The sequence below is a fragment of the Pipistrellus kuhlii genome, unplaced genomic scaffold (assembly GCF_014108245.1).
Source record: "Pipistrellus kuhlii isolate mPipKuh1 unplaced genomic scaffold, mPipKuh1.p scaffold_m20_p_2, whole genome shotgun sequence".
In the NCBI taxonomy this organism is placed as follows: domain Eukaryota; kingdom Metazoa; phylum Chordata; class Mammalia; order Chiroptera; family Vespertilionidae; genus Pipistrellus; species Pipistrellus kuhlii.
Genome location: NW_023425515.1, coordinates 6,081,025 through 6,093,532, shown reverse-complemented (window position 1 = coordinate 6,093,532; position 12,508 = coordinate 6,081,025). Strand labels below are relative to the sequence as shown.

Here is a 12,508-nt window from a genome sequence, read left to right as displayed (position 1 = left end):
AACAAGGGCTTTGTTCTGCCTGGAGACACCCTTCATGCCACTTGCACCCAGTGCCTTGATGCTGAGCCAGGGATGCAACACTGGGGCAAAAGGGATGGAAGACTCGCTGGTTCCATCCTTGGACTATGCCTAGGGTGACCAGATGTCCCGCTTTTGGCAGGACAGTCCCGATTTTTAACAATTTGTCCCGCGTCCCACAGCGTTTTAAAGAAGTCCCAATTTTTGGAAAGATTCTTTAAAATGCCGCGGGCCGCGGGACAAACTGTTAAAAATCGGGACTGTCCCGCCAAAAGCGGGACGTCTGGTCACCTTGGCTATGTCCCTTCTCTGGAGGGTCAGGAGGCGACCGATCCGTTGCCTTGTGGCTTTGGAAAAGCAGGACCAAGACGGTTGGAGCCAGGAAACAGCACAGAGCTTAGTTACTGAGCAGGCGCGGGAGGAGCATCTCGGTGGGGTCCTGCTGGGCTGCCCAGAGCCCTGCTGACTGTGTGTGGCTGGAATCTGGCTCAGGCAGGACTCCGTGAGCCACAGGCCTGCCTGTGATTGGTCCAGATGGCCCCTGTGCTCTGGAGGGGGGCCTTCAGTTAGGGCCAGTAACGGTCAGAGTCAGACACTCCGCACTGTCTGTGCAGGACAGGGCTGTGCCGCCCGGGCCCTTCCCACCAGGGCAGGTGGCCAGCAGGAGGCCTCCAACTGCCAGCCCGTGGGAGCCGCTGGAGCTTCTGGGGCTGGGGCCTTCGTGGCTCCAAGCTGGGTGCCCTCTGTCCTCACTGCCCCTTCCTCCCTCAGTGTGAGGCCCAGGGCACCAGACACCTGCCCAGGTTTGGGCTGACCAGAGCCTGGCTGGGCCTGGGGTCGGGAAGTCGCCTGGTCCGAGATTCAGGCTGAGGGGATGGTGAGGGCGGCTGCACAGTCACTCAGAGTGAAGGCAGAGTCCCCCCTGGGCCCGCGGACTCCCAAGGTGTGAATGGGATACCCCCTCAGCCCAATATCCTGGCTGTTCCTAGAAGGCGCCGGAACCATCCTGTGTCAGGCCTGGCCCTGTGTGTTCCTTGGCGAGCTGGCCTCCCCATGAGCGTCCCAGGCCCCCCACCTAGGCTTTGCCCGGCCCTCCCTCCCTCGTCCCTCCCCAGTGTGAGGTGCCTGCTGCGTGCCCTGGTCCGGGCCCCCCCAGGAAGCCTGCGGGGGGCCGTGGGCAGCGCGCCGCCTCTTTAAGGCGACATCACAAGGCTGCGGAAGGTGGGGCCCTCGTGGAACCCTGGTCGGGGCTGTTTCTGCGGCGCCGTGGCTCTGCATTTCCATCTCCATGGGGCCACAGGCCCACCCGTGAGCGAGGCGCCCTGGTCATGGCCGAGGGGAACGAGCTGATGAGCAGGCTCATGAGCGAGAACGCCGACCTCAAGAAGCAGGTGCGGCTGCTCAAGGAGAACCAGATGCTCAAGCGCCTGCTGAGCGAAAGCTGCCAGGAGAGCTGCAGCCGAGGCAGCCGGGACCTCCTCTTCCCCAAGGCGCCCGCCTTCCCCGAGGCCTGCTCCCCCACGGCTGCAGGTGAGCCCGGGGGGGGGGGGGGGGCCGGGAGCGGGGGCTGCTCCTGCAGGTGGTCCGGCCCCTCCTTCCCTCAGGGTGCTCATTCTGCTGTGTGTCCTCAGGGGAGCCTGTAAGTCCACACCCGGAAAACGGGGTGCTGTGGCTTCGCCGCTTGAGCTGGGATGTACATCAGCGACAAACACACAGCGCTGCCACAGTGGCTTACAGCGGGGTGGGTGTGATCTCAGGACCTCCTGGCTCTGCTGCCTGCATCCCTCTCGGAGAGCAGACTGTCCCGTGCGGGGTTCACATGGCCATCAGTCCGACCCCACGACAGGCAGCGCCCTCCCAGTGCCCCGGGACCACGGGCCGCCTGACATGGGCCCCAGCGGCCAGCTTAGCGGTGACCGCCGGGAAATCCGTGGGTCAGAGGCTGTGAGGGGTGGAAATGTGGCAATAGACACGGATGAATGCTCCCCAGAAGGCTGCGGCCCCTGCTCCTGCCGCCGGAGGAGCAGGTGCTGCCTTCCCTGCCTTCGCATCGCCCAGCCGGGGAAGCAGCCACGCCTGCTCCCGGGGAGGCGTGTGCACGGTTCCCAGCCAGCCTCCTGTGGGGCTGTTCCCTTCACTTGGGTTTTCAAGCACAATGCACAGTTTTAAAGGGACCAGAGGGGTGGCCCACCCTGGGCCTCCCACCTCAGTTCTCAGGGGTGTTCACGCAATCCTCATTGTTCTGGGTGGAGATGATTTTTAGTAGATTTTTAGTATTCTCTACGTACAGTCATCTGCCTCTTTCCCTTTAACATCACGGCATGGTTCTTTCTTTCTCTTTTAAAAAATATTTTATTGATTTTTCACAGAGAGGAAGGAAGAGGGATAGAAACATCGATGAGAGAGAATCATCGATCAGCTGCCTCTTGCACACCCCCTACTGGTGCCTGCAACCAAGTACATGCCCTTGACCGGAATCGAACCTGGGACCTTTCAGTCCATAGGCCGACACTCTATCCACTGAGCCAAACTGGTTTTGGTGACACGGTTATTTCTGTGCTGCTATATTTTTAAATGACTGACCGTGATATTAAAAAATCACATGAACACAATTTAATGAACTCTTTTCCTCACGTTTGAAATTATACTTCTTTCTTTTTCTTTTTCTTTTTTTTAAAATATATTTTATTGATTTTGTACAGTGAGGAAGGGAGAGAGATAGTTAGAAACATCGATGAGAGAGTCATCGATCAGCTGCCTCTTGTACACCCCCCACTGGGGATATGCCCGCAACCAAGGCACATGCCCTTGACCGGAATCGAACCCGGGACCCTTCAGTCCCCAAGCCGACGCTCTGTCCATTAGCCAAACTGATTTCGGCTATACTTCTTTCTTATCCTGCAATAAATAACACAGCAAAACAACTCTTATATTTAGGGTTATTTCCTTAGGGTACATTTTGTTAAAGTAGAGTTATCAGCTCAGAGGCAAGGGCAATTATTCTTCACGTTATTTTTTTTCCTCTCTCACATTTTGATCTTATTTATTCTTCCATATACTCCAAGGATGACTTCACCTAGGAAGCTTGCTGGCGCACAGTTTTTCCAAGTCTCTTCACCTGTTTTTCACATATAAAAATTTTCACATTTATCAGTAAGTTTATTCTGGGATTGCTTCATGTTCTTTCTTACAATTACGGATTCCCCTCCCTCCCCCACCCCATTGTATTTTTGGAGTCATCAGAATTGATGTATTTTGGAAAGCTGTTGATAGGTAAACACCCAATCTACATCCAGCCTCTTCATAAGCTGTTTTTATTCCACTGTTTTTCAATTCATTCCCCTGTTTTCTACGTCTACGACTACACTATTTACAAGTGGCCCTTTAAACGAGATTGGCAGTGTGCACACTTGTTTTTGTCTTTGTTTCTCAAACTCTCAGAACTTTGGCTCCAGCAGCCTGCCCCCTGTCCTCCTGGCAGCCGGTGGGCAGTGATGCCCTGTCTGCCTACGGGTGGCGGACACGCAGGCTGAGTGGTAGGGAAGAGTCCTTCCCAGTCCTTACTTCTAAAAAACAAAAACGTGAGAAATGGCTCATCTGGTTCAATTTTGATGACCTCGTCTTGGCATCGGGGGAGGTGCCCTCAGTGACTTCCCTCGGCTTGACGTGGGGTATCGCTGTTCTGCTCCCCTGGGAGACTCAAGGTCCTGGGCTTTGCTGGGTCTGGATGGGGCTCAGCTCAGGGTCTAAGACTGTTCCCCCACAAGTCTGGGCTGTGTTTCCTTCCTGTGGGTTCTCTGCAGAGATTTCATAGCAGAGTCGTGACAAACTAGACACTCAGTCAACCATTTTTCAATTTTTCAGTGTTCCAACCTCGCTTATATGATGTAGGGATTATGCATTGTCTGGGAATTTGTAAGAATTCACCAGCCAACTGCCCAGCCCTGCAGCCCGTTAGAGCATAATTATTTTACAACTTCCAGATTTTTCTTCTTTCTTTATTGGTCCCTTTGGGTTTTCTACCTCTTATTGAGTCATTTAAAAATAATTTCCCTGAAGATCTCTCCTTTTATCAAGATTTCCAGTTAATATACAGTTGTATATAATTCTTTCTAATTCAAGCATTTCCTTACTGGTCATTCTTAAATCGCTTTTCTCACTTTCAATTTTATCCCTGTATGTTTTCTGTGTCTCTAAAGTAGATTTCCACCGTTTTGTTACCTTATTGGACTTTCCATAGAACTGTTTCTAGGGTATTTCTGCTGTCATTTTTGTAGTTTTTGAAGTTTTGCTTTCCTGAAGAGTTCTTCCCATATTTTGATTTGAGTGTTTAGCTTTTTGGGTGATTTTTAAAAAGCAAAGAACTTACATTACTGATTTCATGATAAATATAGTTTTGAATGTGCTAATGTCACACTCTAATGTTCTGATTTCCATTTGTTCTCAATAATTACGTTTTCCTATTTTTATTTTTGATATGGTCATTACTCAGGAGAATCCTTTTAATCCCGAAGAGACAAGAGTTTTCTGTTCACTCTTGTTACTTCTTTATATTTCAATAGTTTATTATAATGTGGCTTAAAATTATACCTGTATTTTGGACTTGACTGATGATTAAAAAATTTTAAAGTGTTTCATACAACTTCATTGAAGCCTTGGGAATAATAGGAGTTACAATTTCCTAAACTGAACCTAAGAGCAAAGCCCAAAGCCAGCTGACAACAAAAATCCCTTTAAAGCCGGTACTAGGTGGCGCTCTTCCCCAGGTCTGTGAGGTGAATGGGACAGAACCCCCTTTCCACGCACTGGGCTCCACTCCTCTGGGGAAGAACCCAGGACTGAGCGGGTTTTGATGACGCATGCCGGGTGAATTCTTGGAAGATGGTCGCTGACAGGTTCTGGGCCCTGCAGTGGGCGGGGCGGGAGACTGTGAGGCCCTGAGCTGCCGCAGGGACTGGCTGTGCTGGCTGGAGAGGCAGGCAGGAGGCAGGCCTCAGACTGATTGCTTTCCTTCTGTAGAAATGTTTTTTGAGGAAAGCACTGCTGGGGATAGAGTAGTAGGCGCATTTTAGGATTTAATTTTGTCATATAGCTCTTAAAAATTATTTTTTCAAATATACATATTTGCTTTATTACTAGGAGAAAAAGTCATGACATAAGGGTGGAAAAGGATTTTATAGACGACAGAGGAATGGATAGGTTAAACTTGACATGTTAAAATTAAAACAAAAATTGCATGATAGTCACCATCAAAAAAGGTGAAAGGGGGGTGGGTGGGAGATAAGGACACATATGTAATATCTTAATCATTTAAAAAAAAATCAGAGTTAAAATATAAGCAAGGCACCCATTGAGAGAAGACTTTATCAACAAGACATTAGGATGCAGAGTACCAAAGGAACTGCTACAAATAATTTAACAAAACAACAAAAAAAAAACCAACGAGCAAAGAAGAGGCATAGATATTTCACAGAATGGAAATCTGAGCAGCCCCTGGACACACAAGATGTTCAATATCATGCCCCAACTGGTTTGGCTCAGTGGATAGAGTGTTGGCCTGTGGATTGAAGGGTCCCAGGTTCGATTCCGGTCAAGGGCATGTACCTTGGTTGCAAGCACATCCCAGGTGGAGGGGTGCAGGATGCAGCTGATCGATGTTTCTAACTCTCTATCCCTCTCCCTTCCTCTCTGGAGAGAAAATATATTTGAAATAAAATATATTTGAAAAAACGACAACAGTTTTTATTTATTTTTTATTTTTCAAAAAGATGTTCGATATCACCAAGGGTTAGGGAAAAGTCACGTGTCATCAGCTTGTGGTTCGTACATACCACGGAGTGATCAGAAGCTGCTGTGTATATAGGATCACACTGCTGTCGCAGAAAACAAAGTTAGCTAGTTCTAGCCGGTTTGGCTCAGTAGATAGAGCATCAGCCTGAAAACTGAAGGGTCCCGGGTCTGATTCCGCTCAAGGGCACACGCCTGGGTTGCTGGCTCAATCCCCAGTAGGAGGTGTGCAGGAGGCAGCCAATCAATGATTCTCATCATTGATGTTTCTATCTCTCCCTCTCCCTTCCTCTCTCATATATAAAAAACAAAAATCACTGTACCTGTGTGTGTGCTAGGAAATGATTAAATGAACCAGTTAGCTACCAAGTAACTCAACATGGACAAATCTCAACAAAGATGCTCTGTATCAAAAAGGTTTTCTGCAGAATAAAACGGGCATAGGTCGATACCATTTACATAAAACCGAAAAAGCATGTAAAGGTCGCTGTATTGGGTGTGGATGCATGGTGGGGAGAAGCTCCCGAGGCACACATGCTTGCTGGGCCCATAAACCCAAGGCTGGTGGCTTCCTTGGGCAGGGGCGGGGCCCACAGTTGCTGCACCCACATCTTTCACCTTCTCCAGAGGGGAATGGGGTGGGATGTGAGCAGGTGTCAGGGCTTGGGGTGGGATGTACGAGCGTCCTTAAAGTGTCCTTTACCCTTTGGGGGATGTTTTAGGAACGCCAGCCTGACCTCTCCTCCCTTTTCCTTCCTGTCCCAGTTCCAGATATTGGAAGGTTCACCGGCATCCCTGAGGTGCCCTCCCAGCTGCCGACATCCTCGCTGGAGGACCTGCTGTGCTCACACACACCCCTCTCCCACGAAGACAACACTTCCCCCGGCTGTGCGACCTCCTCCCAGGTGTCCTTCAAGGCTTTCCTCAGCCCCCAGGAGCTGCACGCATCTCGCAGCACCGACAGGAAGCTGTGCCCGCTCCTGAACCCCTTGCAGGACCCGCTGGAGCCCAGGGAGATGACCCGAACCAAGAAGGTGTGCTTCTCAGAGAGCAGTCTGCCCTCGGGAGACAGGACCAGGAGGAGCTACTACCTCAATGGTACGGCGAGGGGGCACGCGGTGGGCACTCGGTGCAGTGGCGGCAGTTGGGTAGGGCGGGCCTGGGTGGCCATCTGAGCACCGCTTCTCTACCCGCCCAGCACAGGGAGGAGAGTGTGGCTGGGAGGCCAGGACCCAGGGCTGCTTCTGTTCAGACCCTTTGCCCCCTTAAAGAACATTGGATTGTATGTCATTGTGTTCTAAGAGGCTTTTCCATTTTCAAAACTTTGTTTTTTTGAAGAGCAATACAATTTCATTTGATGAAGTTTGGTTTATTGACTTTTAAAATAATATATATTTCATGCTTTTTGTGTCCTATTTAAAAAGTCTTTGCCAAACTCTGTATCAAAAAGATTCACTCCAATGTGTTCTTCCAGAAGTTTTATGGTTTTACATCTAGAGCTTATTTTTGTGTATAGTATGAGGTTTACATTAGGTAGCCACTTCTTCCAGCAACGGCATTTTAGAAAGATGACCTTGCCCTGGCCAGTGTGGCTCAGTTGGTTGGAGTGTCATCCCGTATACCAAAAGATCTCAGGCTAGATTCCCTGCCAGGGCACATACACAGGTTGCGGATTCGATCCCTGATCGGGATGCATACAGGGGTCAATCTTTCTCACATCGATATTCCTCTCTCTCTCTTCCCCTCTCTCTAAGAAAGAAAATTTTGGATGAAAAAAAAAAATTATCTTTTCCCCACTGAATTGACTTGACACTTTTGTCAAAAATCAGTTATCCAGATATGTCTGAGTCTATTTCTTGATTCTCCAGCCTGTTCTATTTTTCTATGTTTATGTTGATTCCAATACATCTTGTCTCAATTACTGTAGCTTTATAAGACCATAAACTAGATGGTATAAGTCCTTCCACTTTGTTCTCTTTTTGCAAAGTTGTTCTGGCTATTCTAGGACCTTTGTATTTCCATATGAATTTTAGAATCAACTTGTTCATTTCTACAAGAAAGCTTGCTGGGATTGTCCTGGATCCATAGATTAATTAGATCAGTTTCCAGTGAAATGACACCTTAACAAGGTTGAGTTTTCAGATCCATGAACATCTTATATCTTTCCGTTTATTCAGATGCCCAGATTATTTGGTCGAGCGTTATTCTGGGTATTTGTGTGAGGATGTTTTTGGATGAGTTTAATATTGAAATCATTAGACTAAGTAAAGCAGATAGCTCTCCTTAATGTGGGTGGGCCTTATCCAATCATTTGAAGGCCTGAATAGGACAAAATTGCTGACTCCCTCTTGAAGAAGAGAGAATTCTTCTTGCCTTTGGATTCCAATGGAAACATCTTGGGTCTCATGCCTGCTGTCTCTGGACTAGAGCACATCATTGATTCTGTTGGTTCTCAGATGTTTGAACTCACACTGGAGCTATATCATCAGCCCATCCTGGGCTCCATCTTAATGACTCACCTGCAAATCTTGGGACTTGTCAGTCTTTATAATCATGTGAGCCTTTATAATAAACACATACATATGTATACAAACACACACACACACACACACACACACACACACAATCCCTATTGGTTCTCTTTTTTTTTTTTTTTTTTCCTGTGGAGAATCCTGAAAATGCATCTTTGTGTCCTGCAACCTTACTGAACTCAGTTATTTGTTCTATCAGCTTTTAAAAAAAGATTCCTTCGGATAGATGATCATGTCAAGGTTATTTTTTTTTTCCATTTCTAATCTGTATGTCTTTAATTGTTTTTATTGTCTTATTGCATTGGCTAGAACCCCTAGAATAATGTTGACTAGAAATTTTGACAGTGGAAAGTCATTTCTTTTATTGATTTAGGGGAAAACATTCGGTTTGTCACCATTATGTATGATGTTCACTAAGGTTTTTGTATATATCTTCATCTGGTTGATGAATTGCCTTTAATGTTTAGTTTGCTTAGAGTTATCATAAATAGATGTTGGACTTTGTTGAATGCTTTTTCTGCATCTTGAGCACTTGATTTTCATTTGTCATCTGTTGATACAGTAAATGACATTGATGGATTTTTGAATTTTAAAACCACCCTTGCATTGCTGAGACAAATCCCGCTCAGTCACGATGTATTATAGTTTTCTGTATCATTGGGTTCAATTTGCTAAATTTTTGTTAAGAATGTTTGCTGTGAGTGGGGGGATATGAGAAGGGAGACTTGGAGGGGAAGGGTGGTCCATGTTCCCGACAACATCTGGGAAGTTACTAAAAATAGAATCTCCTGCCAATCCAGCAATGCTCTGCACAAACGTAGAAAAGGAGTCTTGCCATCAAATAAACATTAAGCCAGCCTGCAAGGCACAGAGGTTGCCGAGATCAACAAAACCTTTCCTTTCACCAGCCAGGCAGACTAGACTTGTTATGTGCGTTACATACGTGTTCTCATGTCCTCCCCTGCCCCCCGCAGAGATCCACAGCTTCACCAGCTCGGAGAAGGACGGGCGCATTGTCGGGGAGATTGCCTTCCAGCTGGACAGGCGTATCCTGGCCTACGTCTTCCCCGGGGTGACCCGGCTCTATGGCTTCACCGTGTCCAACATCCCCGAGAAGATCAAGCAGGTGTGCCTCCTGGTCCCGTGGGGGTCACCGTCCTGCCCCAGAGTCTCCTCCTTGCCAGTCACCGGTGATACCCTGTGGAGACCTGGGGGAGAATGAGGGGGGTCCAGGACACACACCATGGGGTGTGCTGAGCCCTTGCCATGAGCACCTCTGTCTTGTGGCCTGGGACAGTCTCGGGAGTGGCTCCGGGGCCACAGAATGCGAGGGCCTTGCACGGGATGGGGCCCTGTTCTTGTCCCTGACACCGTCTGCTGGAGGGGAGAGTGGGAGGCTCAGCATGTTTGGCCCTGGGCCGGTTTGCCCATCTGGTCACCATCCCCACCCTGGCCTCCGTGCCAGGTCCCGTGGCCAAGCCCCGCCTTCCCCATGCGCTGTGTTCCCCCAGACGTCCATCAAGTCCCTGGACGGCTCCGTGGATGAGAAGAAGCTGCGGGAGCTGACGCACCGCTACCTGACGCTGATGGCGCGCCTGGAGAAGCTGGGCTACAACCGCGAGGTGCACCCCGTGTTCAGCGAGTTCCTCATCAACACCTACGGCATCCTGAAGCAGCGGCCCGACCTGCGCGCCAACCCGCTGCACAGCAGCCCGGCCGCCCTGCGCAAGCTGGTCATCGACATCGTGCCCCCCAAGTTCCTGGGCGACTCGCTGCTGCTGCTCAACTGCCTGTGCGAGCTCTCCAAGGAGGACAGCAAGCCGCTCTTCGCCTGGTGAGCCGGCGCCCCGGCGCCCGCCAGGCCTGTCCTGCAATAAACGCGTTTGTTCCAAATTCCAAACCTGGGGGCCGCCGCGCCTCCTGTGCGCCCCCTCCAGCGGGGGCAGGGCCGTGTCCGCGGAGGGCGAGCCCCGGGCCACAGGCGGGCATGCCGTGCAAGAGCAGGCACCTTCGTGGACCGGCCGGGCGCCCCCAGCGCCCACAGCCCCGCCAGCGCCCACACCCGCGTGGCACTTGTCACCCTTTATTAAAATCATCTGTTTACTTGTTTACCTTCGGCTCTTTGGGGGCTTGAGAGCGCCTTGGTCGTGGCTGGGGCTGCACACAGGAGGCGGCCGTGGTGTTTGTGGACTGACACCCGGACAGGGCCTCGAGGGGGAAGGGCTGAGGCTCAGGCAGGGTCCTCAGACCCCCCAACCTCAAGGACCTTCCCCTTGAAAGGGCCAGACGGTCCTGTCACACTCTGGGTTGTTCTAAAAGCAGAGCCTGAGGCAAGGGTTCAGGGGGGCAGGCAGGATGGCAGCAGACTCTGCTGGGCCCTGGGCAAAACGAAAACGCAGGCCCCTTGTTCAAACGTTAGGAAGTTTGCCCTAGCCCAGGGGTCTGCAAACTGCGGCTCGAGAGCCACGTGCAGCTCTTTGGCCCCTTGAGTGTGGCTCTTCCACAAAATACAACGTGCGGGCACACATGTACAGTGTGATTGAAACCTTGTGGCCCATGCGCAGAAGTTGGTTTTTGGCTCTCAAAAGAAATTTCAGTCGTCGTACTGTTGTTATTTGGCTCTGTTAACTAATGAGTTTGCCGACGACTGCCCTAGCAGGTTTGGCTCAGTGGATAGAGCATCGGCCTGCAGACTACAGGGTCCCAGGTTCGATTCTGGTCAAGGACACATACCTAGGTTGCAGGCTTGATCCACTGAGCCAAACAGGCTAGGGCCCTACTAGAGTTTTTAATGTCTCAAAACCCGGCGTCACCGGAGGTCCAGTCCCAGCATCTTGTGTCCCAGCCGTGGCCAAGCCCTGGCCCAGGACCATCCCCACAGGAAATGTACCGCTGCTCCCGCTGGCGCCCTCGGGCCCGTCTCTTTGAGGTCTAGAGAGGGTAGGGGACCTCCAGGGCTTGGCATGGCCTCCTCCCTGGGGTTTGGCTTCAAGTGTCTCCAGTCACTTCTCTGTGGTGGGGACCAGGAGGAAGGTGTTGGGGTTTCTGGGCCAACCCTCGTGTGGGGCAACCTGTCCCTCAGTCCTCACAGCCTGGTGTCTCCTGGCCATCCTGGACCTTAGGCCCATTTGTTGGTCAGTTCAGGCTGCAGCACAGAACGGGTGCTGAGACAACAGACATCACTGTCCCCCAGTCCACAGGTGCCACCGGGCTGCTGGCTCCCGAGGCCTCTGTCCTTGGCATGTACACACCGTTGTGTCTTGTGTCCTCACATGGCTGCCCCTCTGTGTGTCTGTGCCTAATCTCCTCCTCTATGGGGACACCGGTCTTGTTCAATGTAAGGTGACCAGATGGTCCCGCTTTGGGCGGGACAGTCCGGATTTCCAACCATTTCTCCCACGTCCTGCGGCATTTTTAAAAAGTCCCGATTTTTGGAAAGAATCTTTCCAATCTTTCAAAATACGGTGACTTTTTAAAAACGTTGGGGGACGCAGGAAAAATTGTTGGAAATCGGGACTGTCCCGCCAAAAGCGGGACGATCTGGTCACCTTAAATCAGTGACCTCACTTTCACCCAGTTACCTCTGGAAAGATCCCCTCTCCCCCCAAATACAGCCACATTAAGGGTTAGGGCTTCGACGTGTGAATTTAGGGTCACAACCATTCTATAACAGACCATCCCTTCCAGCCCTGGACACCGACCTCTGGCTGAGGGCCCCTCGCCTCTTGGGGGGGTGCTGGTGGGCACTTCTGGGTGCTCCCAGGCTGGAGGCATCAGGGCGGGTTTGGAGAGCAGCTCCAGCTGGGCCTGTGGCATTTGCCAGGTGCTGCCAAGGCTGCCACAGCCCCTCTGTGGGACCTGGAGGTGGTATGGCTGTCACCCACGGTCACCTGCATTCGCCCAGGGGAGCCAAGATTGGAGAGAGGACCCAGCTGGTCCCCAGCCTCTGAGTCTCTGAGGTTGCCTGCCTGTCCAGGGTGGTGGGGCCCCTCTTCCTCCGAGTTCCTGTGAATGGAACAGCTGGGGATCTGAAGATCTGGGCACCTCCTCGCCTTGGCCCCACCGTGACTGCTGAGGGGTGAAGTAGTCTCAGATGCTGACCACCCTAACAGCTGTGTGGGGTACCTGTGCCCAGGAGAATGACAAAGGGGGGACCTGTGCAGTGCCCACAT

The 12,508-nt window shown here is 51.0% G+C and overlaps 1 protein-coding gene across 1 annotated transcript; it reads left to right on the top strand.

Annotated features, from left to right (window-relative positions):
- The first annotated feature begins 318 nt into the window (after positions 1 to 318).
- SPATC1L (spermatogenesis and centriole associated 1 like) lies at positions 319 to 10,447 on the top strand. Its single transcript, XM_036448230.2, has 4 exons — positions 319 to 1,548; positions 6,571 to 6,903; positions 9,311 to 9,462; positions 9,848 to 10,447. Exons 1-4 carry the CDS (start codon positions 1,347 to 1,349, stop codon positions 10,172 to 10,174), a joined length of 1,014 nt encoding a protein of 337 aa, XP_036304123.1. The 5' UTR covers positions 319 to 1,346; the 3' UTR covers positions 10,175 to 10,447.
- Positions 10,448 to 12,508: the final 2,061 nt, after the last annotated feature.

Bases quoted from the DNA above. Each gene is read 5' to 3' on its own strand.
- SPATC1L (XM_036448230.2), top strand. From the start codon at position 1,347: ATGGCCGAGGGGAACGAGCTGATGAGCAGGCTCATGAGCGAGAACGCC. The intron at 1,549-6,570 runs GTGAGCCCGGGG...TTCCTGTCCCAG, and splicing joins CTGCTCCCCCACGGCTGCAG to TTCCAGATATTGGAAGGTTC. The intron at 9,463-9,847 runs GTGTGCCTCCTG...GTGTTCCCCCAG, and splicing joins TCCCCGAGAAGATCAAGCAG to ACGTCCATCAAGTCCCTGGA.